The sequence below is a fragment of the Hemiscyllium ocellatum genome, chromosome 30 (genome assembly GCF_020745735.1).
Source record: "Hemiscyllium ocellatum isolate sHemOce1 chromosome 30, sHemOce1.pat.X.cur, whole genome shotgun sequence".
NCBI lineage: Eukaryota > Metazoa > Chordata > Chondrichthyes > Orectolobiformes > Hemiscylliidae > Hemiscyllium > Hemiscyllium ocellatum.
Window position 1 is genome coordinate 37423311 of NC_083430.1, and position 26959 is coordinate 37450269.

Sequence of the window (26959 nt, forward strand, 5' to 3'; positions counted from 1 at the left end):
CAGTGCAGTGGGAAGGGGGTCATTGCAGTGGGAAGGGAATCAGTGCAGTGGGTAGGAAATCAGTGCAGTGGGAAGGGAATCAGTGCAGTGGATAGGGAATCAGTGCAGTGGGAAGGGGGTCAGTGCAGTGGGTAGGGAATCAGTGCAGTGGGAAGGGGGTCAGTGCAGTGGGAAGGGGGTCAGTGCAGTGGGTAGGGAATCAGTGCAGTGGGAAGGGGGTCAGTGCAGTGGGAAGTGAATCAGTGCAGTGGGAAGGGAATCAGTACAGTGGGTAGGGAATCAGTGCAGTGGGAAGGGAATCAGTGCAGTGGGAAGGGAATCAGTGCAGTGGATAGGGAATCAGTGCAGTGGGAAGGGAATCAGTGCAGTGGGAAGGGAATCAGTGCAGTGGGTAGGGAATCAGTGCAGTGGGAAGTGAATCAGTACAGTGGGTAGGGAATCAGTGCAGTGGGAAGGAAATCAGTGCAGTGGGTAGGGAATCAGTGCAGTGGATAGGGAATCAGTGCAGTGGGAAGGGAATCAGTGCAGTGGGAAGGGAATCAGTGCAGTGGGAAGGGGATCAGTGCAGTGGGAAGGGAATCAGTGCAGTGGGAAGTGAATCAGTGCAGTGGGAAGGGGGTCAGTGCAGTGGGAAGGGGGTCAGTGCAGTGGGTAGGGAATCAGTGCAGTGGGTAGGGAATCAGTGCAGTGGGTAGGGAATCAGTGCAGTGGGAAGGGGGTCAGTGCAGTGGGAAGGGAATCAGTGCAGTGGGAAGGGAATCAGTGCAGTGGGTAGGGAATCAGTGCAGTGGGTAGGGAATCAGTGCAGTGGGAAGGGAATCAGTGCAGTGGGAAGGGGGTCAGTGCAGTGGGAAGGGGGTCAGTGCAGTGGGAAGGGGGTCAGTGCAGTGGGAAGGGAGTCAGTGCAGTAGGAAGGGGGTCAGTGCAGTGGGAAGGGGGTCAGTGCAGTGGGTAGTGGGGCAAGGCAGTGGGTAGGGGGTCAGTGCAGTGGGAAGGGAATCAGTGCAGTGGGTAGGGAATCAGTGCAGTGGGTAGGGAATCAGTGCAGTGGGTAGGGAATCAGTGCAGTGGGAAGGGAATCAGTACAGTGGGTAGGGAATCAGTGCAGTGGGAAGGGAATCAGTGCAGTGGGAAGGGAATCAGTGCAATGGATAGGGAATCAGTGCAGTGGGAAGGGAGTCAGTGCAGTGGGAAGGGAATCAGTGCAGTGGGTAGGGAATCAGTGCAGTGGGAAGGGAATCAGTGCAGTGGGCAGGGAATCAGTGCATTGGGTAGGGGGTCAGGCAGTGGGTATGGGGTTAATGCAATGGGTAGGGAGTTAGTGCAGTGGGTAGGGGGTTAGTGCAGTGGGAAGGGAATCAGTGCAGTGGGAAGGGGGTCAGTGCAGTGGGAAGGGGGTCAGTGCTGTGGGTAGGGGGTCAGTGCAGTGGGAAGGGAATCAGTGCAGTGGGTAGGGAATCAGTGCAGTGGGAAGAGGGTCAGTGCAGTGGGAAGGGAATCAGTGCAGTGGATAGGGAATCAATGCAGTGGGTAGGGGGTCAGTGCAGTGGGAAGGGGGTCAGTGCAGTGGGAAGGGGGTCAGTGCAGTGGCAAGAGGGTCAGTGCAGTGGGTAGGGAATCAGTGCAGTGGGAAGTGAATCAGTGCAGTGGGTAGGGAATCAGTGCAGTGGGAAGGGGGTCAGAGCAGTGGGAAGGGAATCAGTGCAGTGGGTAGGGAATCAGTGCAGTGGGAAGGGAATCAGTGCAGTGGGAGGAGGGTCAGTGCAGTGGGAAGGGGGTCAGTGCAGTGGGTAGGGGGTCAGTGCAGTGGGTAGGGGGTCAGTGCAGTGGGTAGGGAATCAGTGCAGTGGGAAGTGAATCAGTGCAGTGGGTAGGGAATCAGTGCAGTGGGTAGGGAATCAGTGCGGTGGGAAGGGGGTCAGAGCAGTGGGAAGGGAATCAGTGCAGTGGGTAGGGAATCAGTGCAGTGGGAAGGGAATCAGTGCAGTGGGTAGGGAATCAGTGCAGTGGGAAGGGAATCAGTGCAGTGGGTAGGGAATCAGTGCAGTGGGAAGGGGGTCAGTGCAGTGGGAAGGGGGTCAGTGCAGTGGGAAGGGGGTCAGTGCAGTGGGAAGGGAGTCAGTGCAGTAGGAAGGGGGTCAGTGCAGTGGGAAGGGGGTCAGTGCAGTGGGTAGGGGGTCAGTGCAGTGGGTAGGGGGTCAGTGCAGTGGGAATGGAATCAGTACAGTGGGTAGGGAATCAGTGCAGTGGGTAGGGGGTCAGTGCAGTGGGAAGGGGGTCATTGCAGTGGGAAGGGAATCAGTGCAGTGGGTAGGAAATCAGTGCAGTGGGAAGGGAATCAGTGCAGTGGATAGGGAATCAGTGCAGTGGGAAGGGGGTCAGTGCAGTGGGTAGGGAATCAGTGCAGTGGGAAGGGGGTCAGTGCAGTGGGAAGGGGGTCAGTGCAGTGGGTAGGGAATCAGTGCAGTGGGAAGGGGGTCAGTGCAGTGGGAAGTGAATCAGTGCAGTGGGAAGGGAATCAGTACAGTGGGTAGGGAATCAGTGCAGTGGGAAGGGAATCAGTGCAGTGGGAAGGGAATCAGTGCAGTGGATAGGGAATCAGTGCAGTGGGAAGGGAATCAGTGCAGTGGGAAGGGAATCAGTGCAGTGGGTAGGGAATCAGTGCAGTGGGAAGTGAATCAGTACAGTGGGTAGGGAATCAGTGCAGTGGGAAGGAAATCAGTGCAGTGGGTAGGGAATCAGTGCAGTGGATAGGGAATCAGTGCAGTGGGAAGGGAATCAGTGCAGTGGGAAGGGAATCAGTGCAGTGGGAAGGGGATCAGTGCAGTGGGAAGGGGGTCAGTGCAGTGGGTAGGGAATCAGTGCAGTGGGTAGGGAATCAGTGCAGTGGGTAGGGAATCAGTGCAGTGGGAAGGGGGTCAGTGCAGTGGGAAGGGAATCAGTGCAGTGGGAAGGGAATCAGTGCAGTGGGTAGGGAATCAGTGCAGTGGGTAGGGAATCAGTGCAGTGGGAAGGGAATCAGTGCAGTGGGAAGGGGGTCAGTGCAGTGGGAAGGGGGTCAGTGCAGTGGGAAGGGGGTCAGTGCAGTGGGAAGGGAGTCAGTGCAGTAGGAAGGGGGTCAGTGCAGTGGGAAGGGGGTCAGTGCAGTGGGTAGTGGGGCAAGGCAGTGGGTAGGGGGTCAGTGCAGTGGGAAGGGAATCAGTGCAGTGGGTAGGGAATCAGTGCAGTGGGTAGGGAATCAGTGCAGTGGGTAGGGGGTCAGTGCAGTGGGAAGGGGGTCAGTGCAGTGGGAAGGGGGTCAGTGCAGTGGGAAGGGAATCAGTGCAGTGGGAAGGGAATCAGTGCAGTGGGAAGGGAATCAGTGCAGTGGGAAGGGAATCAGTACATTGGGTAGGGAATCAGTGCAGTGGGTAGGGAATCAGTGCAATGGATAGGGAATCAGTGCAGTGGGAAGGGAATCAGTGCAGTGGGTAGGGAATCAGTGCAGTGGATAGGGAATCAGTGCAGTGGGAAGGGAATCAGTGCAGTGGGAAGGGAATCAGTGCAGTGGGAAGGGGGTCAGTGCAGTGGGAAGGGAATCAGTGCAGTGGGTAGGGAATCAGTGCAGTGGGAAGGGAATCAGTGCAGTGGGAAGAGGGTCAGTGCAGTGGGAAGGGAATCAGTGCAGTGGGTAGGGAATCAGTGCAGTGGGAAGGGGGTCAGTGCAGTGGGAAGGGGGTCAGTGCAGTGGGAAGGGGGTCAGTGCAGTGGGAAGGGGGTCAGTGCAGTGGGTAGGGAATCAGTGCAGTGGGTAGGGAATCAGTGCAGTGGGAAGGGAATCAGTGCAGTGGGAAGAGGGTCAGTGCAGTGGGAAGGGAATCAGTGCAGTGGGTAGGGAATCAGTGCAGTGTGAAGGGAGTCAGTGCAGTGGGAAGTGAATCAGTGCAGTGGGTAGGGAATCAGTGCAGTGGGAAGGGAGTCAGTGCAGTGGGAAGGGGGTCAGTGCAGTGGGAAGGGGGTCAGTGCAGTGGGTAGGGAATCAGTGCAGTGGGTAGGGAATCAGTGCAGTGGGAAGGGAATCAGTGCAGTGGGAAGAGGGTCAGTGCAGTGGGAAGGGAATCAGTGCAGTGGGTAGGGAATTAGTGCAGTGGGTAGGGAATCAGTGCAGTGGGAAGTGAATCAGTGCAATGGGTAGGGAATCAGTGCAGTGGGTAGGGAATCAGTGCAGTGGGAAGGGGGTCAGTGCAGTGGGAAGGGAATCAGTGCAGTGGGAAGGGAATCAGTGCAGTGGGTAGGGAATCAGTGCAGTGGGAAGGGAATCAGTACAGTGGGTAGGGGGTCAGTGCAGTGGGTAGGGGGTCAGTGCAGTGGGTAGGGAATCAGTGCAATGGGTAGGGAATCAGTGCAGTGGGAAGGGAATCAGTGCAGTGGGAAGGGAATCAGTGCAGTGGGAAGGGAATCAGTGCAGTGGGAAGAGGGTCAGTGCAGTGGGTAGGGAATCAGTGCAGTGGGTAGGGAATCAGTGCAGTGGGTAGGGGGTCAGTGCAGTGGGTAGGGAATCAGTGCAGTGGGAAGTGAATCAGTGCAGTGGGTAGGGAATCAGTGCAGTGGGAAGGGAATCAGTGCAGCGGATAGGGAATCAATGCAGTGGGTAGGGGGTCAGTGCAGTGGGAAGGGAATCAGTGCAGTGGGTAGGGAATCAGTGCAGTGGGAAGGGAATCAGTGCAGTGGATAGGGAATCAATGCAGTGGGTAGGGGGTCAGTGCAGTGGGAAGGGAATCAGTGCAGTGGGTAGGGAATCAGTGCAGTGGGAAGGGAATCAGTGCAGTGGATAGGGAATCAGTGCAGTGGGAACGGGGTCAGTGCAGTGGGAAGGGAATCAGTGCAGTGGATAGGGAATCAATGCAGTGGGTAGGGGGTCAGTGCAGTGTGAAGGGGGTCAGTGCAGTGGGAAGGGGGTCAGTGCAGTGGGAAGGGGATCAGTGCAGTGGGAAGGGGATCAGTGCAGTGGGAAGACGGTCAGTGCAGTGGGTAGGGAATCAGTGCAGTGGGAAGTGAATCAGTGCAGTGGGTAGGGAATCAGTGCAGTGGGAAGGGGGTCAGAGCAGTGGGAAGGGAATCAGTGCAGTGGGTAGGGAATCAGTGCAGTGGGTAGGGAATCAGTGCAGTGGGAAGGGGGTCAGTGCAGTGGGAAGGGGGTCAGTGCAGTGGGAAGGGGGTCAGTGCAGTGGGTAGGGAATCAGTGCAGTGGGAAGGGGGTCAGAGCAGTGGGAAGGGAATCCGTGCAGTGGGTAGGGAATCAGTGCAGTGGGAAGGGAATCAGTGCAGTGGGAATGGAATCAGTGCAGTGGGTAGGGAATCCGTGCAGTGGATAGCGAATCCGTGCAGTGGGAAGGGGGTCAGTGCAGTGGGTAGGGAATCAGTGCAGTGGGAAGGGGGTCAGTGCAGTGGGAAGGGGGTCAGTGCAGTGGGAAGGGGGTCAGTGCAGTGGGAAGTGAATCAGTACAGTGGGAAGGGGGTCAGTGCAGTGGGTAGGGAATCAGTGCAGTGGGAAGGGAATCAGTGCAGTGGGTAGGGAATCAGTGCAGTGGGAAGGGAATCAGTGCAGTGGGAAGGGAATCAGTGCAATGGATAGGGAATCAGTGCAGTGGGAAGGGAGTCAGTGCAGTGGGAAGGGAATCAGTGCAGTGGGTAGGGAATCAGTGCAGTGGGAAGTGAATCAGTACAGTGGGTAGGGAATCAGTGCAGTGGGAAGGGAATCAGTGCAGTGGGAAGGAAATCAGTGCAGTGGGCAGGGAATCAGTGCAGTGGGAAGGGGGTCAGTGCAGTGGATAGGGAATCAGTGCAGTGGGAAGTGAATCAGTGCAGTGGGAAGGGGGTCAGTGCAGTGGGAAGGGGGTCAGTGCAGTGGGAAGGGGGTCAGTGCAGTGGGTAGGGAATCAGTGCAGTGGGTAGGGAATCAGTGCAGTGGGTAGGGAATCAGTGCAGTGGGTAGGGAATCAGTGCAGTGGGAAGGGGGTCAGAGCAGTGGGAAGGGAATCAGTGCAGTGGGTAGGGAATCAGTGCAGTGGGAAGGGAATCAGTGCAGTGGGAAGGGAATCAGTGCAGTGGGTAGGGAATCAGTGCAGTGGGAAGGGGGTCAGAGGAGTGGGAAGGGAATCAGTGCAGTGGGAAGGGAATCAGTGCAGTGGGAAGGGAATCAGTGCAGTGGGTAGGGAATCAGTGCAGTGGGTAGGGAATCAGTGCAGTGGGAAGAGGGTCAGTGCAGTGGGAAGGGAATCAGTGCAGTGGGAAGTGAATCAGTGCAGTGGGAAGGGAATCAGTGCAGTGGGTAGGGAATCAGTGCAGTGGGAAGGGGGTCAGTGCAGTGGGAAGGGGGTCAGTGCAGTGGGAAGGGGGTCAGTGCAGTGGGAAGGGGGTCAGTGCAGTGGGAAGGGAGTCAGTGCAGTAGGAAGGGAGTCAGTGCAGTAGGAAGGGGGTCAGTGCAGTGGGAAGGGGGTCAGTGCAGTGGGTAGGGGGTCAGTGCAGTGGTTAGGGGGTCAGTGCAGTGGGAATGGAATCAGTACAGTGGGTAGGGAATCAGTGCAGTGGGTAGGGGGTCAGTGCAGTGGGAAGGGGGTCAGTGCAGTGGGAAGGGGGTCAGTGCAGTGGGTAGGGAATCAGTGCAGTGGGAAGGGAATCAGTGCAGTGGATAGGGAATCAGTGCAGTGGGAAGGGGGTCAGTGCAGTGGGTAGGGAATCAGTGCAGTGGGAAGGAGGTCAGTGCAGTGGGAAGGGGGTCAGTGCAGTGGGTAGGGAATCAGTGCAGTGGGAAGGGGGTCAGTGCAGTGGGAAGTGAATCAGTACAGTGGGAAGGGGTCAGTGCAGTGGGTAGGGAATCAGTGCAGTGGGTAGGGAATCAGTGCAGTGGGAAGGGAATCAGTACAGTGGGTAGGGAATCAGTGCAGTGGGAAGGGAATCAGTGCAGTGGGAAGGGAATCAGTGCAGTGGATAGGGAATCAGTGCAGTGGGAAGGGAATCAGTGCAGTGGGTAGGGAATCAGTGCAGTGGGAAGTGAATCAGTACAGTGGGTAGGGAATCAGTGCAGTGGGAAGGGAATCAGTGCAGTGGGTAGGGAATCAGTGCAGTGGATAGGGAATCAGTGCAGTGGGAAGGGAATCAGTGCAGTGGGAAGGGGATCAGTGCAGTGGATAGGGAATCAGTGCAGTGGGAAGTGAATCAGTGCAGTGGGAAGGGGGTCAGTGCAGTGGGAAGGGAATCAGTGCAGTGGGAAGGGAATCAGTGCAGTGGGTAGGGAATCAGTGCAGTGGGTAGGGAATCAGTGCAGTGGGTAGGGGGTCAGTGCAGTGGGAAGGGAATCAGTGCAGTGGGAAGGGAATCAGTGCAGTGGGAAGGGAATCAGTGCAGTGGGAAGGGGGTCAGTGCAGTGGGAAGGGGGTCAGTGCAGTGGGAAGGGGGTCAGTGCAGTAGGAAGGGGGTCAGTGCAGTGGGAAGGGGGTCAGTGCAGTGGGTAGTGGGGCAAGGCAGTGGGTAGGGGGTCAGTGCAGTGGGAAGGGAATCAGTGCAGTGGGTAGGTAATCAGTGCAGTGGGTAGGGGGTCAGTGCAGTGGGAAGGGAATCAGTTGTGTGGGAAGGGGGTCAGTGCAGTGGGTAGGGGGTCAGTGCAGTGGGTAGGGGGTCAGTGCAGTGGGTAGGGGGTCAGTGCAGTGGGAATGGAATCAGTACAGTGGGTAGGGAATCAGTGCAGTGGGTAGGGGGTCAGTGCAGTGGGAAGGGGGTCAGTGCAGTGGGTAGGGAATCAGTGCAGTGGGAAGGGGGTCAGTGCAGTGGGAAGGGGGTCAGTGCAGTGGGAAGGGGGTCAGTGCAGTGGGAAGTGAATCAGTACAGTGGCAAGGGGGTCAGTGCAGTGGGTAGGGAATCAGTGCAGTGGGAAGGGAATCAGTGCAGTGGATAGGGAATCAGTGCAGTGGGAAGGGGGTCAGTGCAGTGGGTAGGGAATCAGTGCAGTGGGAAGGGGGTCAGTGCAGTGGGAAGGGGGTCAGTGCAGTGGGAAGGGGGTCAGTGCAGTGGGAAGTGAATCAGTACAGTGGCAAGGGGGTCAGTGCAGTGGGTAGGGAATCAGTGCAGTGGGAAGGGAATCAGTACAGTGGGTAGGGAATCAGTGCAGTGGGAAGGGAATCAGTACAGTGGGTAGGGAATCAGTGCAATGGATAGGGAATCAGTGCAGTGGGAAGGGAATCAGTGCAGTGGGAAGGGCATCAGTGCAGTGGGTAGGGAATCAGTGCAGTGGGAATTGAATCAGTACAGTGGGTAGGGAATCAGTGCAGTGGGAAAGGAATCAGTGCAGTGGGAAGACAGTCAGTGCAGTGGGAAGGGAATCAGTGCAGTGGGTAGGGAATTAGTGCAGTGGGTAGGGAATCAGTGCAGTGGGAAGTGAATCAGTGCAATGGGTAGGGAATCAGTGCAGTGGGTAGGGAATCAGTGCAGTGGGAAGGGGGTCAGTGCAGTGGGAAGGGAATCAGTGCAGTGGGAAGGGAATCAGTACAGTGGGTAGGGGGTCAGTGCAGTGGGTAGGGGGTCAGTGCAGTGGGTAGGGAATCAGTGCAATGGGTAGGGAATCAGTGCAGTGGGAAGGGAATCAGTGCAGTGGGAAGGGAATCAGTGCAGTGGGAAGAGGGTCAGTGCAGTGGGTATTGAATCAGTGCAGTGGGAAGGGAATCAGTGCAGTGGGAAGGGAATCAGTGCAGTGGATAGGGAATCAATGCAGTGGGTAGGGGGTCAGTGCAGTGGGAAGGGAATCAGTGCAGTGGGAAGTGAATCAGTGCAGTGGGTAGGGAATCAGTGCAGTGGGAAGGGAATCAGTGCAGCGGATAGGGAATCAATGCAGTGGGTAGGGGGTCAGTGCAGTGGGAAGGGAATCAGTGCAGTGGGTAGGGAATCAGTGCAGTCGGAAGGGAATCAGTGCAGTGGATAGGGAATCAGTGCAGTGGGAACGGGGTCAGTGCAGTGGGAAGGGAATCAGTGCAGTGGATAGGGAATCAATGCAGTGGGTAGGGGGTCAGTGCAGTGTGAAGGGGGTCAGTGCAGTGGGAAGGGGGTCAGTGCAGTGGGAAGACGGTCAGTGCAGTGGGTAGGGAATCAGTGCAGTGGGAAGTGAATCAGTGCAGTGGGTAGGGAATCAGTGCAGTGGGAAGGGAATCAGTGCAGTGGGAAGGGGGTCAGTGCAGTGGGAAGGGGGTCAGAGCAGTGGGAAGGGGGTCAGTGCAGTGGGAAGGGAATCAGTGCAGTGGGTAGGGAATCAGTGCAGTGGGAAGGGAATCAGTGCAGTGGGAAGGGAATCAGTGCAGTGGGTAGGGAATCCGTGCAGTGGATAGCGAATCCGTGCAGTGGATAGGGAATCCGTGCAGTGGGAAGGGGGTCAGTGCAGTGGGTAGGGAATCAGTGCAGTGGGAAGGGGGTCAGTGCAGTGGGAAGGGGGTCAGTGCAGTGGGAAGGGGGTCAGTGCAGTGGGAAGTGAATCAGTACAGTGGGAAGGGGGTCAGTGCAGTGGGTAGGGAATCAGTGCAGTGGGAAGGGAATCAGTACAGTGGGTAGGGAATCAGTGCAGTGGGAAGGGAATCAGTGCAGTGGGTAGGGAATCAGGGCAATGGATAGGGAATCAGTGCAGTGGGAAGGGAGTCAGTGCAGTGGGAAGGGAATCAGTGCAGTGGGTAGGGAATCAGTGCAGTGGGAAGTGAATCAGTACAGTGGGTAGGGAATCAGTGCAGTGGGAAGGGAATCAGTGCAGTGGGTAGGGAATCAGTGCTGTGGATAGGGAATCAGTGCAGTGGGAAGGGAATCAGTGCAGTGGGAAGGGAATCAGTGCAGTGGGAAGGGGGTCAGTGCAGTGGATAGGGAATCAGTGCAGAGGGAAGTGAATCAGTGCAGTGGGAAGGGGGTCAGTGCAGTGGGAAGGGGGTCAGTGCAGTGGGTAGGGAATCAGTGCAGTGGGTAGGGAATCAGTGCAGTGGGAAGGGAATCAGTGCAGTGGATAGGGAATCAGTGCAGTGGGAAGGGGGTCAGTGCAGTGGGTAGTGAATCAGTGCAGTGGGAAGGGGGTCAGTGCAGTTGGAAGGGGGTCAGTGCAGTGGGAAGGGGGTCAGTGCAGTGGGAAGGGGGTCAGTGCAGTGGGTAGGGAATCAGTGCAGTGGGAAGGGAATCAGTGCAGTGGGAAGGGAATCAGTGCAGTGGGAAGGGAATCAGTGCAGTGGGAAGGGGGTCAGTGCAGTGGGTAGTGAATCAGTGCAGTGGGAAGGGGGTCAGTGCAGTTGGAAGGGGGTCAGTGCAGTGGGAAGGGGGTCAGTGCAGTGGGAAGGGGGTCAGTGCAGTGGGTAGGGAATCAGTGCAGTGGGTAGGGAATCAGTGCAGTGGGTAGGGAATCAGTGCATTGGGAAGAGGGTCAGTGCAGTGGGAAGGGAATCAGTGCAGTGGGAAGGGAATCAGTGCAGTGGGAAGGGAATCAGTGCAGTGGGAAGGGGGTCAGTGCAGTGGGAAGGGGGTCAGTGCAGTGGGTAGGGGGTCAGTGCAGTGGGTAGGGAATCAGTGCAGTGGGAAGTGAATCAGTGCAGTGGGTAGGGAATCAGTGCAGTGGGTAGGGAATCAGTGCAGTGGGTAGGGAATCAGTGCAGTGGGAAATGGGTCAGAGCAGTGGGAAGGGAATCAGTGCAGTGGGAAGGGAATCAGTGCAGTGGGTAGGGAATCAGTGCAGTGGGAAGAGGGTCAGTGCAGTGGGAAGGGAATCAGTGCAGTGGGAAGTGAATCAGTGCAGTGGGAAGGGAATCAGTGCAGTGGGTAGGGAATCAGTGCAGTGGGTAGGGAATCAGTGCAGTAGGAAGGGGGTCCGTGCAGTGGGAAGGGGGTCAGTGCAGTGGGTAGGGAATCAGTGCAGTGGGTAGGGAATCAGTGCAGTGGGTAGGGGGTCAGTGCAGTGGGAAGGGAATCAGTGCAGTGGGAAGGGAATCAGTGCAGTGGGTAGGGAATCAGTGCAGTGGGAAGGGGGTCAGTGCAGTGGGAAGGGGGTCAGTGCAGTGGGAAGGGGGTCAGTGCAGTGGGAATGGGGTCAGTGCAGTGGGAAGGGAGTCAGTGCAGTGGGAAGGGGGTCAGTGCAGTGGGAAGGGGGTCAGTGCAGTGGGTAGGGGGTCAGTGCAGTGGGTAGGGGGTCAGTGCAGTGGGAATGGAATCAGTACAGTGGGTAGGGAATCAGTGCAGTGGGTAGGGGGTCAGTGCAGTGGGAAGGGGGTCAGTGCAGTGGGAAGGGAATCAGTGCAGTGGGTAGGGAATCAGTGCAGTGGGAAGGGAATCAGTGCAGTGGATAGGGAATCAGTGCAGTGGGAAGGGGGTCAGTGCAGTGGGTAGTGAATCAGTGCAGTGGGAAGGGGGTCAGTGCAGTTGGAAGGGGGTCAGTGCAGTGGGAAGGGGGTCAGTGCAGTGGGAAGTGAATCAGTACAGTGGGAAGGGGGTCAGTGCAGTGGGTAGGGAATCAGTGCAGTGGGAAGGGAATCAGTACAGTGGGTCGGGAATCAGTGCAGTGGGAAGGCAATCAGTACAGTGGGTAGGGAATCAGTGCAATGGATAGGGAATCAGTGCAGTGGGAAGGGAATCAGTGCAGTGGGCAGGGCATCAGTGCAGTGGGTAGGGAATCAGTGCAGTGGGAAGTGAACCAGTACAGTGGGTAGGGAATCAGTGCAGTGGGAAGGGAATCAGTGCAGTGGGTAGGGAATCAGTGCAGTGGATAGGGAATCAGTGCAGTGGGAAGGGAATCAGTGCAGTGGGAAGGGAATCAGTGCAGTGGGAAGGGGGTCAGTGCAGTGGGAAGGGAATCAGTGCAGTGGGTAGGGAATCAGTGCAGTGGGTAGGGAATCAGTGCAGTGGGAAGGGAATCAGTGCAGTGGGAAGAGGGTCAGTGCAGTGGGAAGGGGGTCAGTGCAGTGGGAAGGGAATCAGTGCAGTGGGTAGGGAATCAGTGCAGTGGGTAGGGAATCAGTGCAGTGGGAAGGGAATCAGTGCAGTGGGAAGGGAATCAGTGCAGTGGGAAGGGGGTCAGTGCAGTGGGTAGTGAATCAGTGCAGTGGGAAGGGGGTCAGTGCAGTTGGAAGGGGGTCAGTGCAGTGGGAAGGGGGTCAGTGCAGTGGGAAGGGGGTCAGTGCAGTGGGTAGGGAATCAGTGCAGTGGGTAGGGAATCAGTGCAGTGGGTAGGGAATCAGTGCATTGGGAAGAGGGTCAGTGCAGTGGGAAGGGAATCAGTGCAGTGGGAAGGGAATCAGTGCAGTGGGAAGGGAATCAGTGCAGTGGGAAGGGGGTCAGTGCAGTGGGAAGGGGGTCAGTGCAGTGGGTAGGGGGTCAGTGCAGTGGGTAGGGAATCAGTGCAGTGGGAAGTGAATCAGTGCAGTGGGTAGGGAATCAGTGCAGTGGGTAGGGAATCAGTGCAGTGGGTAGGGAATCAGTGCAGTGGGAAATGGGTCAGAGCAGTGGGAAGGGAATCAGTGCAGTGGGAAGGGAATCAGTGCAGTGGGTAGGGAATCAGTGCAGTGGGAAGAGGGTCAGTGCAGTGGGAAGGGAATCAGTGCAGTGGGAAGTGAATCAGTGCAGTGGGAAGGGAATCAGTGCAGTGGGTAGGGAATCAGTGCAGTGGGTAGGGAATCAGTGCAGTAGGAAGGGGGTCCGTGCAGTGGGAAGGGGGTCAGTGCAGTGGGTAGGGAATCAGTGCAGTGGGTAGGGAATCAGTGCAGTGGGTAGGGGGTCAGTGCAGTGGGAAGGGAATCAGTGCAGTGGGAAGGGAATCAGTGCAGTGGGTAGGGAATCAGTGCAGTGGGAAGGGGGTCAGTGCAGTGGGAAGGGGGTCAGTGCAGTGGGAAGGGGGTCAGTGCAGTGGGAATGGGGTCAGTGCAGTGGGAAGGGAGTCAGTGCAGTAGGAAGGGGGTCAGTGCAGTGGGAAGGGGGTCAGTGCAGTGGGTAGGGAATCAGTGCAGTGGGTAGGGGGTCAGTGCAGTGGGAATGGAATCAGTACAGTGGGTAGGGAATCAGTGTAGTGGGTAGGGGGTCAGTGCAGTGGGAAGGGGGTCAGTGCAGTGGGAAGGGAATCAGTGCAGTGGGTAGGGAATCAGTGCAGTGGGAAGGGAATCAGTGCAGTGGATAGGGAATCAGTGCAGTGGGAAGGGGGTCAGTGCAGTGGGTAGTGAATCAGTGCAGTGGGAAGGGGGTCAGTGCAGTTGGAAGGGGGTCAGTGCAGTGGGAAGGGGGTCAGTGCAGTGGGAAGTGAATCAGTACAGTGGGAAGGGGGTCAGTGCAGTGGGTAGGGAATCAGTGCAGTGGGAAGGGAATCAGTACAGTGGGTCGGGAATCAGTGCAGTGGGAAGGCAATCAGTACAGTGGGTAGGGAATCAGTGCAATGGATAGGGAATCAGTGCAGTGGGAAGGGAATCAGTGCAGTGGGCAGGGCATCAGTGCAGTGGGTAGGGAATCAGTGCAGTGGGAAGTGAACCAGTACAGTGGGTAGGGAATCAGTGCAGTGGGAAGGGAATCAGTGCAGTGGGTAGGGAATCAGTGCAGTGGATAGGGAATCAGTGCAGTGGGAAGGGAATCAGTGCAGTGGGAAGGGAATCAGTGCAGTGGGAAGGGGGTCAGTGCAGTGGGAAGGGAATCAGTGCAGTGGGTAGGGAATCAGTGCAGTGGGTAGGGAATCAGTGCAGTGGGAAGGGAATCAGTGCAGTGGGAAGAGGGTCAGTGCAGTGGGAAGGGGGTCAGTGCAGTGGGAAGGGAATCAGTGCAGTGGGTAGGGAATCAGTGCAGTGGGTAGGGAATCAGTGCAGTGGGAAGGGAATCAGTGCAGTGGGAAGAGGGTCAGTGCAGTGGGAAGGGAATCAGTGCAGTGGGTAGGGAATCAGTGCAGTGGGAAGGGAGTCAGTGCAGTGGGAAGTGAATCAGTGCAGTGGGTAGGGAATCAGTGCAATGGGAAGGGAGTCAGTGCAGTGGGAAGGGGGTCAGTGCAGTGGGAAGGGGGTCAGTGCAGTGGGTAGGGAATCAGTGCAGTGGGTAGGGAATCAGTGCAGTGGGAAGAGGGTCAGTGCAGTGGGAAGGGAATCAGTGCAGTGGGTAGGGAATTAGTGCAGTGGGTAGGGAATCAGTGCAGTGGGAAGTGAATCAGTGCAATGGGTAGGGAATCAGTGCAGTGGGTAGGGAATCAGTGCAGTGGGAAGGGAATCAGTGCAGTGGGAAGGGAATCAGTGCAGTGGGTAGGGAATCAGTACAGTGGGTAGGGGGTCAGTGCAGTGGGTAGGGGGTCAGTGCAGTGGGTAGGGAATCAGTGCAATGGGTAGGGAATCAGTGCAGTGGGAAGGGAATCAGTGCAGTGGGAAGGGAATCAGTGCAGTGGGAAGGGAATCAGTGCAGTGGGAAGAGGGTCAGTGCAGTGGGTAGGGAATCAGTGCAGTGGGTAGGGAATCAGTGCAGTGGGTAGGGAATCAGTGCAGTGGGAAGGGAATCAATGCAGTGGGTAGGGGGTCAGTGCAGTGGGTAGGGGGTCAGTGCAGTGGGAAGGGAATCAGTGCAGTGGGTAGGGGGTCAGTGCAGTGGGTAGGAAATCAGTGCAGTGGGAAGTGAATCAGTGCAGTGGGTAGGGAATCAGTGCAGTGGGAAGGGAATCAGTGCAGTGGATAGGGAATCAATGCAGTGGGTAGGGGGTCAGTGCAGTGGGAAGGGAATCAGTGCAGTGGGTAGGGAATCAGTGCAGTGGGAAGGGAATCAGTGCAGTGGGTAGGGAATCAGTGCAGTGGGTAGGGGGTCAGTGCAGTGGGAAGGGAATCAGTGCAGTGGGTAGGGAATCAGTGCAGTGGGAAGGGAATCAGTGCAGTGGATAGGGAATCAATGCAGTGGGTAGGGGGTCAGTGCAGTGGGAACGGGGTCAGTGCAGTGGGAAGGGAATCAGTGCAGTGGATAGGGAATCAATGCAGTGGGTAGGGGGTCAGTGCAGTGTGAAGGGGGTCAGTGCAGTGGGAAGGGGGTCAGTGCAGTGGGAAGGGGGCAGTGCAGTGGGAAGACGGTCAGTGCAGTGGGTAGGGAATCAGTGCAGTGGGAAGTGAATCAGTGCAGTGGGTAGGGAATCAGTGCAGTGGGAAGGGGGTCAGAGCAGTGGGAAGGGAATCAGTGCAGTGGGTAAGGAATCAGTGCAGTGGGAAGGGAATCAGTGCAGTGGGAAGGGGTCAGTGCAGTGGGAAGGGGTTCAGAGCAGTGGGAAGGGGGTCAGTGCAGTGGGAAGGGGGTCAGTGCAGTGGGAAGGGGGTCAGTGCAGTGGGAAGGGAATCAGTGCAGTGGGAAGGGAATCAGTGCAGTGGGAAGGGAATCAGTGCAGTGGGTAGGGAATCCGTGCAGTGGATAGCGAATCCGTGCAGTGGATAGGGAATCCGTGCAGTGGGAAGGGGGTCAGTGCAGTGGGTAGGGAATCAGTGCAGTGGGAAGGGGATCAGTGCAGTGGGAAGGGGGTCAGTGCAGTGGGAAGTGAATCAGTACAGTGGAAAGGGTGTCAGTGCAGTGGGTAGGGAATCAGTGCAGTGGGAAGGGAATCAGTACAGTGGGTAGGGAATCAGTGCAGTGGGAAGGGAATCAGTGCAGTGGGAAGTGAATCAGTGCAATGGGTAGGGAATCAGTGCAGTGGGTAGGGAATCAGTGCAGTGGGAAGGGAATCAGTGCAGTGGGAAGGGAATCAGTGCAGTGGGTAGGGAATCAGTACAGTGGGTAGGGGGTCAGTGCAGTGGGTAGGGGGTCAGTGCAGTGGGTAGGGAATCAGTGCAATGGGTAGGGAATCAGTGCAGTGGGAAGGTAATTAGTGCAGTGGGAAGGGAATCAGTGCAGTGGGAAGGGAATCAGTGCAGTGGGAAGAGGGTCAGTGCAGTGGGTAGGGAATCAGTGCAGTGGGTAGGGAATCAGTGCAGTGGGAAGGGAATCAGTGCAGTGGATAGGGAATCAATGCAGTGGGTAGGGGGTCAGTGCAGTGGGAAGGGAATCAGTGCAGTGGGTAGGGTGTCAGTGCAGTGGGTAGGAAATCAGTGCAGTGGGAAGTGAATCAGTGCAGTGGGTAGGGAATCAGTGCAGTGGGAAGGGAATCAGTGCAGTGGATAGGGAATCAATGCAGTGGGTAGGGGGTCAGTGCAGTGGGAAGGGAATCAGTGCAGTGGGTAGGGAATCAGTGCAGTGGGAAGGGAATCAGTGCAGTGGATAGGGAATCAATGCAGTGGGTAGGGGGTCAGTGCAGTGGGAAGGGAATCAGTGCAGTGGGTAGGGAATCAGTGCAGTGGGAAGGGAATCAGTGCAGTGGATAGGGAATCAATGCAGTGGGTAGGGGGTCAGTGCAGTGGGAACGGGGTCAGTGCAGTGGGAAGGGAATCAGTGCAGTGGATAGGGAATCAATGCAGTGGGTAGGGGGTCAGTGCAGTGTGAAGGGGGTCAGTGCAGTGGGAAGGGGGTCAGTGCAGTGGGAAGGGGGCAGTGCAGTGGGAAGACGGTCAGTGCAGTGGGTAGGGAATCAGTGCAGTGGGAAGGGGGTCAGAGCAGTGGGAAGGGAATCAGTGCAGTGGGTAAGGAATCAGTGCAGTGGGAAGGGAATCAGTGCAGTGGGAAGGGGGTCAGTGCAGTGGGAAGGGGTTCAGAGCAGTGGGAAGGGGGTCAGTGCAGTGGGAAGGGGGTCAGTGCAGTGGGAAGGGGGTCAGTGCAGTGGATAGGGAATCAGTGCAGTGGGAAGGGGGTCAGAGCAGTGGGAAGGGAATCAGTGCAGTGGGTAGGGAATCAGTGCAGTGGGAAGGGAATCAGTGCAGTGGGAAGGGAATCAGTGCAGTGGGAAGGGAATCAGTGCAGTGGGTAGGGAATCCGTGCAGTGGATAGCGAATCCGTGCAGTGGATAGGGAATCCGTGCAGTGGATAGGGAATCCGTGCAGTGGGAAGGGGGTCAGTGCAGTGGGTAGGGAATCAGTGCAGTGGGAAGGGGGTCAGTGCAGTGGGAAGGGGGTCAGTGCAGTGGGAAGTGAATCAGTGCAGTGGGAAGGGAATCAGTGCAGTGGGAAGGGAATCAGTGCAGTGGGAAGGGAATCAGTGCAGTGGGAAGGGAGTCAGTGCAGTGGGAAGGGAATCAGTGCAGTGGGTAGGGAATCAGTGCTGTGGGAAGTGAATCAGTACAGTGGGTAGGGAATCAGTGCAGTGGGAAGGGAATCAGTGCAGTGGGAAGGGAATCAGTGCAGTGGGAAGGGAATCAGTGCTGTGGATAGGGAATCAGTGCAGTGGGAAGGGGGTCAGTGCAGTGGGAAGGGGGTCAGTGCAGTGGGAAGGGGGTCAGTGCAGTGGGAAGGGGGTCAGTGCAGTGGGTAGGGAATCAGTGCAGTGGGTAGGGAATCAGTGCAGTGGGTAGGGAATCAGTGCAGTGGGAAGAGGGTCAGTGCAGTGGGAAGGGAATCAGTGCAGTGGGAAGGAAATCAGTGCAGTGGGTAGGGAATTAGTGCAGTGGGTAGGGAATCAGTGCAGTGGGAAGTGAATCAGTGCAATGGGTAGGGAATCAGTGCAGTGGGTAGGGAATCAGTGCAGTGGGAAGGGGGTCAGTGCAGTGGGAAGGGAATCAGTGCAGTGGGAAGGGAATCAGTGCAGTGGGTAGGGAATCAGTGCAGTGGGAAGGGAATCAGTACAGTGGGAAGGGAATCAGTACAGTGGGTAGGGGGTCAGTGCAGTGGGTAGGGAATCAGTGCAGTGGGAAGGGAATCAGTGCAATGGGAAGGGAATCAGTGCAGTGGGAATGGAATCAGTGCAATGGGAAGGGAATCAGTGCAGTGGGAAGGGAATCAGTGCAATGGGTAGGGGGTCAGTACAGTGGGTACGGGGTCAGTGCAGTGGGAAGGGAATCAGTGCAGTGGGTAGGGAATCAGTGCAGTGGGAAGGGAATCAGTGCAGTGGGAAGGGAATCAGTGCAATGGGTAGTGGGTCAGTGCAGTGGGAAGGGAATCAGTGCAGTGGGAAGGGAATCAGTGCAGTGGGTAGGGAATCAGTGCAGTGGGTAGGGAATCAGTGCAGTGGGAAGGGAATCAGTACAGTGGGTAGGGGGTCAGTGCAGTGGGTAGGGAATCAGTGCAGTGGGAAGGGAATCAGTGCAATGGGAAGGGAATCAGTGCAGTGGGAATGGAATCAGTGCAATGGGAAGGGAATCAGTGCAGTGGGAAGGGAATCAGTGCAATGGGTAGGGGGTCAGTACAGTGGGTACGGGGTCAGTGCAGTGGGAAGGGAATCAGTGCAGTGGGTAGGGAATCAGTGCAGTGGGAAGGGAATCAGTGCAGTGGGAAGGGAATCAGTGCAATGGGTAGTGGGTCAGTGCAGTGGGAAGGGAATCAGTGCAGTGGGAAGGGAATCAGTGCAGTGGGTAGGGAATCAGTGCAGTGGGTAGGGAATCAGTGCAGTGGGTAGGGAATCAGTGCAGTGGGTAGGGGGTCAGTGCAGTGGGAAGGGAATCAGTGCAGTGGGAAGGGAATCAGTGCAGTGGGTAGGGAATCAGTGCAGTGGGTAGGGAATCAGTGCAGTGGGTAGGGGGTCAGTGCAGTGGGTAGGGGGTCAGTGCAGTGGGTAGGGAATCAGTGCAGTGGGTAGGGAATCAGTGCAGTGGGAAGGGAATCAGTGCAGTGGGAAGGGAATCAGTGCAGTGGGTAGGGAATCAGTGCAGTGGGTAGGGGGTCAGTGCAGTGGGTAGGGAATCAGTGCAGTGGGAAGGGGGTCAGAGCAGTGGGTAGGGGGTTAGTGCAGTGGGAAGGGAATCTGTGCAGTGGATAGGGGTTAATGCAGTGGGTAGGGGGTTAATGCAGTGGGTAGGGTGTCAGTGCAGTGGGTAGGGGGTTAATGCAGTGGCTAGGGGTCAGTGTAGTTGGAAGGGGGGGTAAAGAGTGCATTGGGTAGGGGGTCAGTGCAGTGGGAAGGGGGGGAAGATTGGCTGGAAATCCCAGCCCTGCCCCTGACTATTCCTTCCTCAAAGAGAACAGTTCTGACTATCACTGGAAAGCTGTGTCACCAATCTCCATGAACCCTTTCTGTGCTGAGATACTCACATTCCCCCATGTACTTTAATGGAACCAGCATTAGAGAGGGCAGCACCAGTGTTGGGGTATCTGGACAGGAAGTCTGAGGAGTCATTGTACACATCTCTGCTTCTCCCAGAAAAGTACATCTTCTCAAAAATGGTGACCTGGAACAAAACAACAGATTTTTAAAAATCAGGTGAAGTATGAGGTTCCATTGTGCAAGGAAGCAGCAAGTTTGGCAAGGGACCTGGCTGTGTACAAGTGTTCCTAAAGGGTCTGTGCACCTGGTCAATGGCCTCGTATCTGGGTAAATTAATGTGGTTATGGTATTGCAGGAATAATTGAACAGTCTGGACTAATAACCAAGATGATGTGAGGTCAAAACAAAGCTTGAGAAGTTAAATTCACTTTTAAGAATCTAGATGTGAAAATTTGATATGAGCAAAAGTGACCACAATGCAGTCAGTTTCTAATTAAATCCCAAATTATTTCATAAATGCCTTGTTAGGGAAAGAAATCTACAGACTCTTACTCAGTCTTAACTAATGTGAAATTACTATTCTTTATCAACATGGTAGGGGGCTTATGAGGTGCACTGGTAGTGTCCCTCCTCGAGCCTGGAGAGTCTGGGTTCATGTGTTACCTGCTTCAGAGGTGTGCAATAACATCTCTGAATAAGTTGATTGGAAATTATCAATATCAACATGGTTACATCTTCACTACCTTCTGAAATGATCTAGCAAGATCTGCAGTTATATCAGATTGGTATATTGCAGTGGTTTAGGACTGTGGATCACTATCACCAGCTTTACCGCAGCAAATACTATTATAGAATCCCTACAGTGTGGAAACAGGCCATTCAGCCCATCAGGTCCACACCCAACTCTTTGTCGAGCATCCTACCCAGACCTACTCCCTTATCCTATAACCCTGCATTTCCGATGGCTAACCCAGCTAACCTGCATTTTGCTGAACATTCTGAGTAATTTAGCGTGGCCAATCCACCTCACCTCACATCTTTGGACTGTGGAAGGAAACCGGAGCACCCGGAGGTAACCCACGCAGACACAGGGAGAAAATGTGCAAATTCCACACAGACAATCATCTGACAGTGGAATCGTACCCAGTTCCCTGGCGCTGTGAGGCAGTACTCTTAAACACTGAGCCACTGTGCCATCCCAAATGGTGAATTTGTGATGATAAATAATTTCACCAATCACCAAATGGCAATAGTGAATACATTTCTGAATTGAGGCAAGGAGGTTGGTGGTGGAGAGGGAAGGGAAACAAAGGGCAAAGATTTACTTTGCTTGCACTCTCAGTTTTACAGGAATTTTTTTTGTGGATTACAGAACAATCTTGATTATCCGATTGAGACAGGCGGGGAAATATTTTGTTCGGATAACTGATAATGTTTTGAGATCTTGTTCGGATAATCTGGAATTCGGTTAATTGATGTTTGGATAACCAAGGTTGTTCTGTAATCCAGAAAATGCAACACTTTTCCCTCAAAAGGTTCACTCGCAAAAAATGCCTCGATCTAACCAACCCACAATGAAAAACCCATCAATTCCATTTGGTATTTGCTTACCATTGGTTCATTAGGCTTCTCCACCCTGGGCGGACCCTGAAAAGAAATCACACAAGACACTCAATTCCTGACAGCTCCACCTGGAACACGAGATCTGTTAGATCTTCTATCTGCAGCCTTTGTTCTGGTCTTATCACACAAGGAGGGAGTTGGTTAACTCAGTTGGCTAGATGACTGGTTTATGATGCAAAGTGACGTCAACAGTTTGCATGTTCTGAGGTTACCACAAAGGACTCTCCTCCTCAGCCTGTCTCCTGGCCTGAGGCATAATGAACTTCAGGTTAAACAACTACTGCTTGTCTCTATCTAATCAGGGAGCAGCTTGATTGTCTGGGGAGATTATGACAACTTTACTTTTATCTTTAGGCTCATCATTTTCTTAACATCCAAATCCCTCCTGCCCCCAATATCAGCCTTCATCAAATGACGCCATGACTGAGGAATTCCATCGTAGCTTCTCTCAATCTCCTCTTTTTCTGAGGCTGGCCTCTGCTCAAATATTCCTGATGGGTTATAATTCAGGCACTGCAGCTTCCTCCCTATTGCTGACGTCAAGGGAACCAACGCGGTGGATGGAAGGTGTGGAAAAGGGGATTCCTCCACTGGGACTGCATCCGAAAACATACATGCCCTATCCTCAGTGTTCTGGAGAAGACAGCCAGTATTGCCACCCCTCTTCACATCTCTTAAATGAACGTAGAACATTATGGCGCAGTACAGGACCTTCAGCCCTTGATGTTGTGCTGACCTATGAAACACTATCACAATTTCATCCATATGTCTATCCAATGACCATTTAAATGCCCTTAAAGTTGGCAAGTCTACTACAGTTGCAGGTGGTGCATTCCACACCCCTTCTACTCTGAGTAAAGAAACTACCTCTGAGACCTGTCCTAATCTATCACCCCTCAATTTAAAGCTATGCGCCCTCGTGCTAACCATCGCCATCTGGGGAGAAAGACTCTCACTATCCACCCTATCTAACCCTCTGATTATGAGTCTCAATTAAGTCACCTGTCAATCTGCTTCTCTTCAACAAAAACAGCCTCGAGTCCCTCAGCCTTTCTTCATAAGATCTTCCCTCCATACCAGGCAACATCCTAGTAAATCTCCTCTGAACCCTTTCCAAGGCTTCCATATCCTTCCTATAAATGTCGTGACCAGAGCAATATTTAGGTAGTGTAATGATATTTTTACTTTGCCTTGGGTGTGTGTGCTTACCATTTGTAGAGGTATCAGGGATCCCACTTGTGGTTTCTCTGCTTCCCATTCCTCCAGTGTTCGATAGCCACCCACTTCCAGAACACTTTGCTGGCCTTCAAAGAAAGGCTCAGAGTAAACAAACCACCTGTAGAAATAGAGAGACGTTAGCATGGAGCTTCTAAAATCAATATGAAAGTTCTCATCCAAGTGATCAAAATCTTCTCTTTAATCCTCATCCTCTCCTGGACTCCTGAAGACTGTCCCCTTACAATCAGCAAATACACATGGGCAGTGGGCAAATTTGCCCATTAGTGTTTCCGAAACATGTAGGAAAATTAAGTTACAGCAATGACCAATTATAGAAAAGTTGTCCGCTTAGGTCAGAGGCAGAATCATGGAGTTGCTATTTGTGAGGAACAGAGGTAGGTCGTGGTTTGGCTCGGGAAGGTGAGGCAGAGGAGGAGAGAGGGAAAGAGAGGAGGCGTTAAGAGGGGGAGGAGAAAGGGAAAGGGAAGTGGGCAGAGAATGTAGTGTGGAGATCGAGGCCTCGGCTGATCAAGATAGTGGCTGTAAAGAGGGGGAAAAGGAAGCTGCAAGGAACAGGGAGGAGGCTGCTGAAGAAAGGGAGAGAATAGCTTTATACTCATCAGCAAAGAAATATACAGCTCACAGAGAATAAGGACAATCTGAAATTACTAAGGTAATGAATTCTTTGTCAATGAAATATGGAATCTTTATCTTGAGGATGTGTATATTCAGGAGCTACTATACATGGAACATTTGCTATTGCAATGAACATGGTGTGAAATATTACATTTCATTCAGAGATTGAGAAATGGATTCAGTAGAGGGATAGTAACTGTCTGGTTAAATCTTCCAATGTTTTGCGTGTGTAATGGAAACATATCAGCTGTGATCTCAGCAGTTGATGGAAGGTGTGCCTAGGAATGGCTTTTTGTGAGTAGGTGCATTTTGTAAAGACTGTTTCTTTTCATTTTTCTGTAGTTTTCATTGTAGACTTAAATGAAAAAAGGACTATTTTAAAAACTAAGCAATGTGCAAGGGATTGTTGCACTTTATAAAAGCAAGCTACCAGCACTCATTGTAATTGTTATTTACACTTGTTTGTTTAAGCAAAAGGTTAAAGGTTACTGCAGATGAGCTCGAGCCAGATACCATGTATGAACGGAGGTTCAGTTGGCAACAAATAGCTGATTGGTCTGTGAGTGGTGACCAGTTATTGATGACAAAGACATTCTGCCTGCCAACAGCTATGTGATTGGCTCCCAGGGAGCTGGAAAGCTGCTATTGTGAGGTATGATAATATGTCAGTTATTTTGAAGAAATGTTTGATGATGACTTACGCATGTTATATTGAGCCAATGTAAATGCTGTGGTATATAACTTCCATGGATGGTTGATATTTATTGTGGAAGTTGATGAATTTTTCTAATTCTGTTTCTGACAGAGTCCCAGTGCACAAAAACAGAAGATACTGTTACAACATGACTGCGCTGCCTGATAAGTAAGTTACTGAGAATGAAAAAGAAGCTCCTGAAAATCTCAAGGAGACCCATCTAAAAAAAAATTGGGCCTTGATTACAACTCTCTAAGATCTTGGTATTTCCATTACTCTGCCATTTGTGAGCTTATCTTCAGCTGTCAGAGAACTAATCTCTAAAATTTCCTTCATAAACCTCTCCAACATCTTCTCTTCATTAAGCTGTTCCTTAAACTCTACAGTCAGAAAGTTCCTGCCAGCCTAGTAGTTCACATCACTGCCGATCACAGCAGCCCCATAGTATTTAACACTTGGAAGACCGTTCATTGCCTGGGGACAAGCTTTCTACTCCTCACTCAGGCAGAGGCTGCTAGCTCTGAAAACAAAACAGATTGGCAGATAGCTCTGGAGGTCACAGTGGGTCAGGCAGCATCCATGGAGAGAGACAGAGCAAGCTAAGGTTTCAAGTCCTTAGTCTCAAGTCAAGACTCTTCATCAGAGCTAAAGTGAAGGCTAATAGCTCAGTCTGACAGCAGCACAAATGGCAGCAGTGGCTAGGACTGGAAATACACACAGTCTCACGATTTAAGTTCCAGATTCTGGAGAGGGCTGTCTTACAGCAAGTTAGGGCAATGAAGCCCAAAGCTGATGGAGAGAATGGGACATGGGGGTGTTGATTTGGAGGCTGGGATAGGGAGGAATGAAGCACCTGTAGGTGATGACTTTAATAATCAGAGTTACCAGAGTGTCCTGGTGGGTATTTTATCCGTGAGTGAACACAACAACAAAACAGATTACCTGGTCATTATTGTGCATGTCTCTTTATAAGAGCTGGCTGTAGACAAACTGATTCTACACCTTCTTCATTGCAACAGTGACCAAAATAGAAAGCTTAACAGAATGTCCCAAAATTCATTTCGAGACCAAAAAACTTCAGATGTTGGAATCCAACGTAGGTAAGCAGGAGGCTGGGATAGCATGGTGGCTCAGTGGTTAGGGTCAAGATTAGAGTGGTGCTGGAAAAGCACAGCAGATCAGATAGCATCCGAGGAGCAAAAACGTTTCAAGCAGAAACCCTTCATTAGGAAGGGCTCAGTGGTTAACCCTGCTGCCTCCCAGTGCCAGGGACTTGGATTCAAATCTAGCCTTGGGCAACTGTCTGTGTGGAGTTTGCACATTCTTTTTGTGTCTGGGTGGGTTTCCTCCGGGTGCTTCAGTTTCCTCCCACAGTCCAAAGATGTGCAGGTCAGGTGAACTGGCCATGCTAAATTGCCCGTAGTGTGCAGGGATATGTAGGTTAGGTGCATTAGTCAGGGGTAAATGTAGAGTAATAGGCTGGGGAATGCATGTGGGTGAAATACTCTTCCGTGGGTCGGTGTGGACCTGTTGAGCCAAATGGCCTGTTTCCACACTGTCAGCATTCTATGAGAACACAGCAAGCCAGGCAGGATCAGGAGGTGGAGAAATCATTGTTTCAGATGTAAAATTCATTAGCAACTGGAGGGTTTGAAAGGTTCTACAAGTGTGAACTCTTTCCTTTGCTATCAATAACCACATAAAGTCTCATTATGGCATTCACACGTGTAGGGATGGAGTCCTGCTCACCACTTTCATATAAGACACCGCAAGGCATAAGGGATGGGAGAGGATATCAACAAGAAAGAAGGAGCACTCCATCCTACACTATATTCACAGTTAAACCACCCAAGCCATTGACAGTCCTCCAATGAGACCCTTTAACAACAGTGTGCTGAGAGACTCACAGTCCAGAATTGACAATGATGGAGGTTGTTCTTGGTGGATATCCAAATATCCGAATATCCTCGGATTCACAGTGGAACGTCAGCTTCTTCCCCTCACCATCGGCCTCTGGGAACAAAGATATTTCTGGTATGGTGTAGTCCTGATAAAGAGCAACACAAAGAAACAATCAGGTCATGGGATTACTCTGATTAAGGAAGCTCAATCAGCGTGGAGGCATGTTAGTGGATCACCTCCTTGTAGACTTTACTCTGGCTTCAATACTACATGCAGCTGTGTATGCTGCTTGCACTGGTTTACAGAACCATAGACACAGGAAGAGGTTACTCAGCCTCATTTCACTCCAGAATTCTAATGGCCAGCAGGGAGAGGTGAGCTTACTCTGGACACTGGACTGTCATCCAGCTGTTCAAACCTATTGCCAGCTTATTAAGTCAATGCTAATCTGAATCTGTGCTCTATCTACCTTGGTTTCAGAATGTGCTAAATAAAGATCTGTCAATCTCTGATCTGAAATTTTTAATTGACACTCAGTCTCTTCAACCTTCTTGTGTGGGTTGGGTATGTAGTTTATAGATGGTAGGGATTATTCCTGATTTTCACGGTTCTCAGTGAGAATCATCCCTGCCTAGACATGCTTTAAAATCAGAACGTGCAGGTGAAGGTTTTGGTGCTGGGTCCAGGTTACCCCTTTACATATTAAAGCTTAGGACAGAGAATGTCATGGTGCAGTGGGGAAAGACCACTGTCGAAGATCTTTCTGTCAAAGTTAAATGGGGGGTCATTCAGTGATTGGACGCTCCCGATGCCATAAATATATGAACCGAGGAACCTCAATTATCTGACATTCAATTATCCGAATATTGGATTATCCGGCTAAACAACGTTATCTGGCATCTGATTATCCGGAATTCGATTAATCAAGTGAAATATTCCCCGCCTGTGTCCTTCAGAAAATTGAAGTTCCTCTTTAAAAATAATCTTGTATCAGTAAGAAATGTCTTGGGTTTATATGCTGGATAGAGTCAAACTCCAATGTTTGTTTGTTACTTCACTATGGCATTCACACATTTGTACAGAACAGAACTGCTTTGGTGACCATGTATGTATTTAAAGCTATCTTTATGAATAAAACAAATTTTTGAAACTGAAAATAATCTCTTTACGCAGGGTAGCAATCAGCTGGCTGACTGGCTTGCAATGCAGAGTGATGTTAACAGTGCAGGTTTAATTCCCACACCAACCAAGGTCACCTTGAAGATCCCACCTTCTCACCCATGCCCCTCACCTGAGGTGTGGTGACCTCATGTTAAACCACCACCAGTCATCTCTCGCTGATGAGAGAGCAGCTCTGTGGTTCTCTGTGACTGCATCTTATGCAGTTAGGTGCCAAGCTCCTTTGGAACATTTCACAAAATTTAAAAGTTATCTACAAGTGCAAGGTTGTCATCATTGTTACCTCACACCAGTCATTTGGGATTTGATTTTTTTAGATACCCAAATTCACATTCCATTTTAAAAAGCAGGCAGCTTTTAATCACTTTTGCACAGTTCTTCAACAGAGCCCTGTGCTGGCAGACTGGATATTGGGACTGAAAAACCAAAAAAGTTACTTGAGTACTTTTGTGCCGACTAGGGTTAGGATTCAAATCACAGTTTGGGGACCAAAATGAAGGGACATTTATGTTATTTATGCATTAGTCAATGTGCTGAATAATGTCTTAGCTCAATCTCATAATTATAGGTCAGTCCCACGTTCAAGTGTACCGAGCTCTCTCAGCTCCACCGTTTCCCATTCCCTTATCAGTTTCACTGGTGGGTCGAATAGTCAGGATGTATGAACCAGGC

The 26959-nt window shown here is 52.8% G+C and overlaps 1 protein-coding gene across 1 annotated transcript in view; it reads right to left on the minus strand.

The window, feature by feature from the left end:
- Positions 1-26959, minus strand: part of LOC132830013 (beta/gamma crystallin domain-containing protein 1-like) — an 87168-nt gene that overhangs the window by 29318 nt on the left and 30891 nt on the right. The window contains exons 7-10 of the mRNA XM_060847473.1: positions 25114-25253; positions 21868-21994; positions 20647-20682; positions 19083-19219 (exon numbers count right to left, since the gene is read on the minus strand). Coding sequence (XP_060703456.1) covers positions 19083-19219; positions 20647-20682; positions 21868-21994; positions 25114-25253 — 440 coding nt within the window. The remainder of the gene's footprint in view (positions 1-19082; positions 19220-20646; positions 20683-21867; positions 21995-25113; positions 25254-26959) is intronic.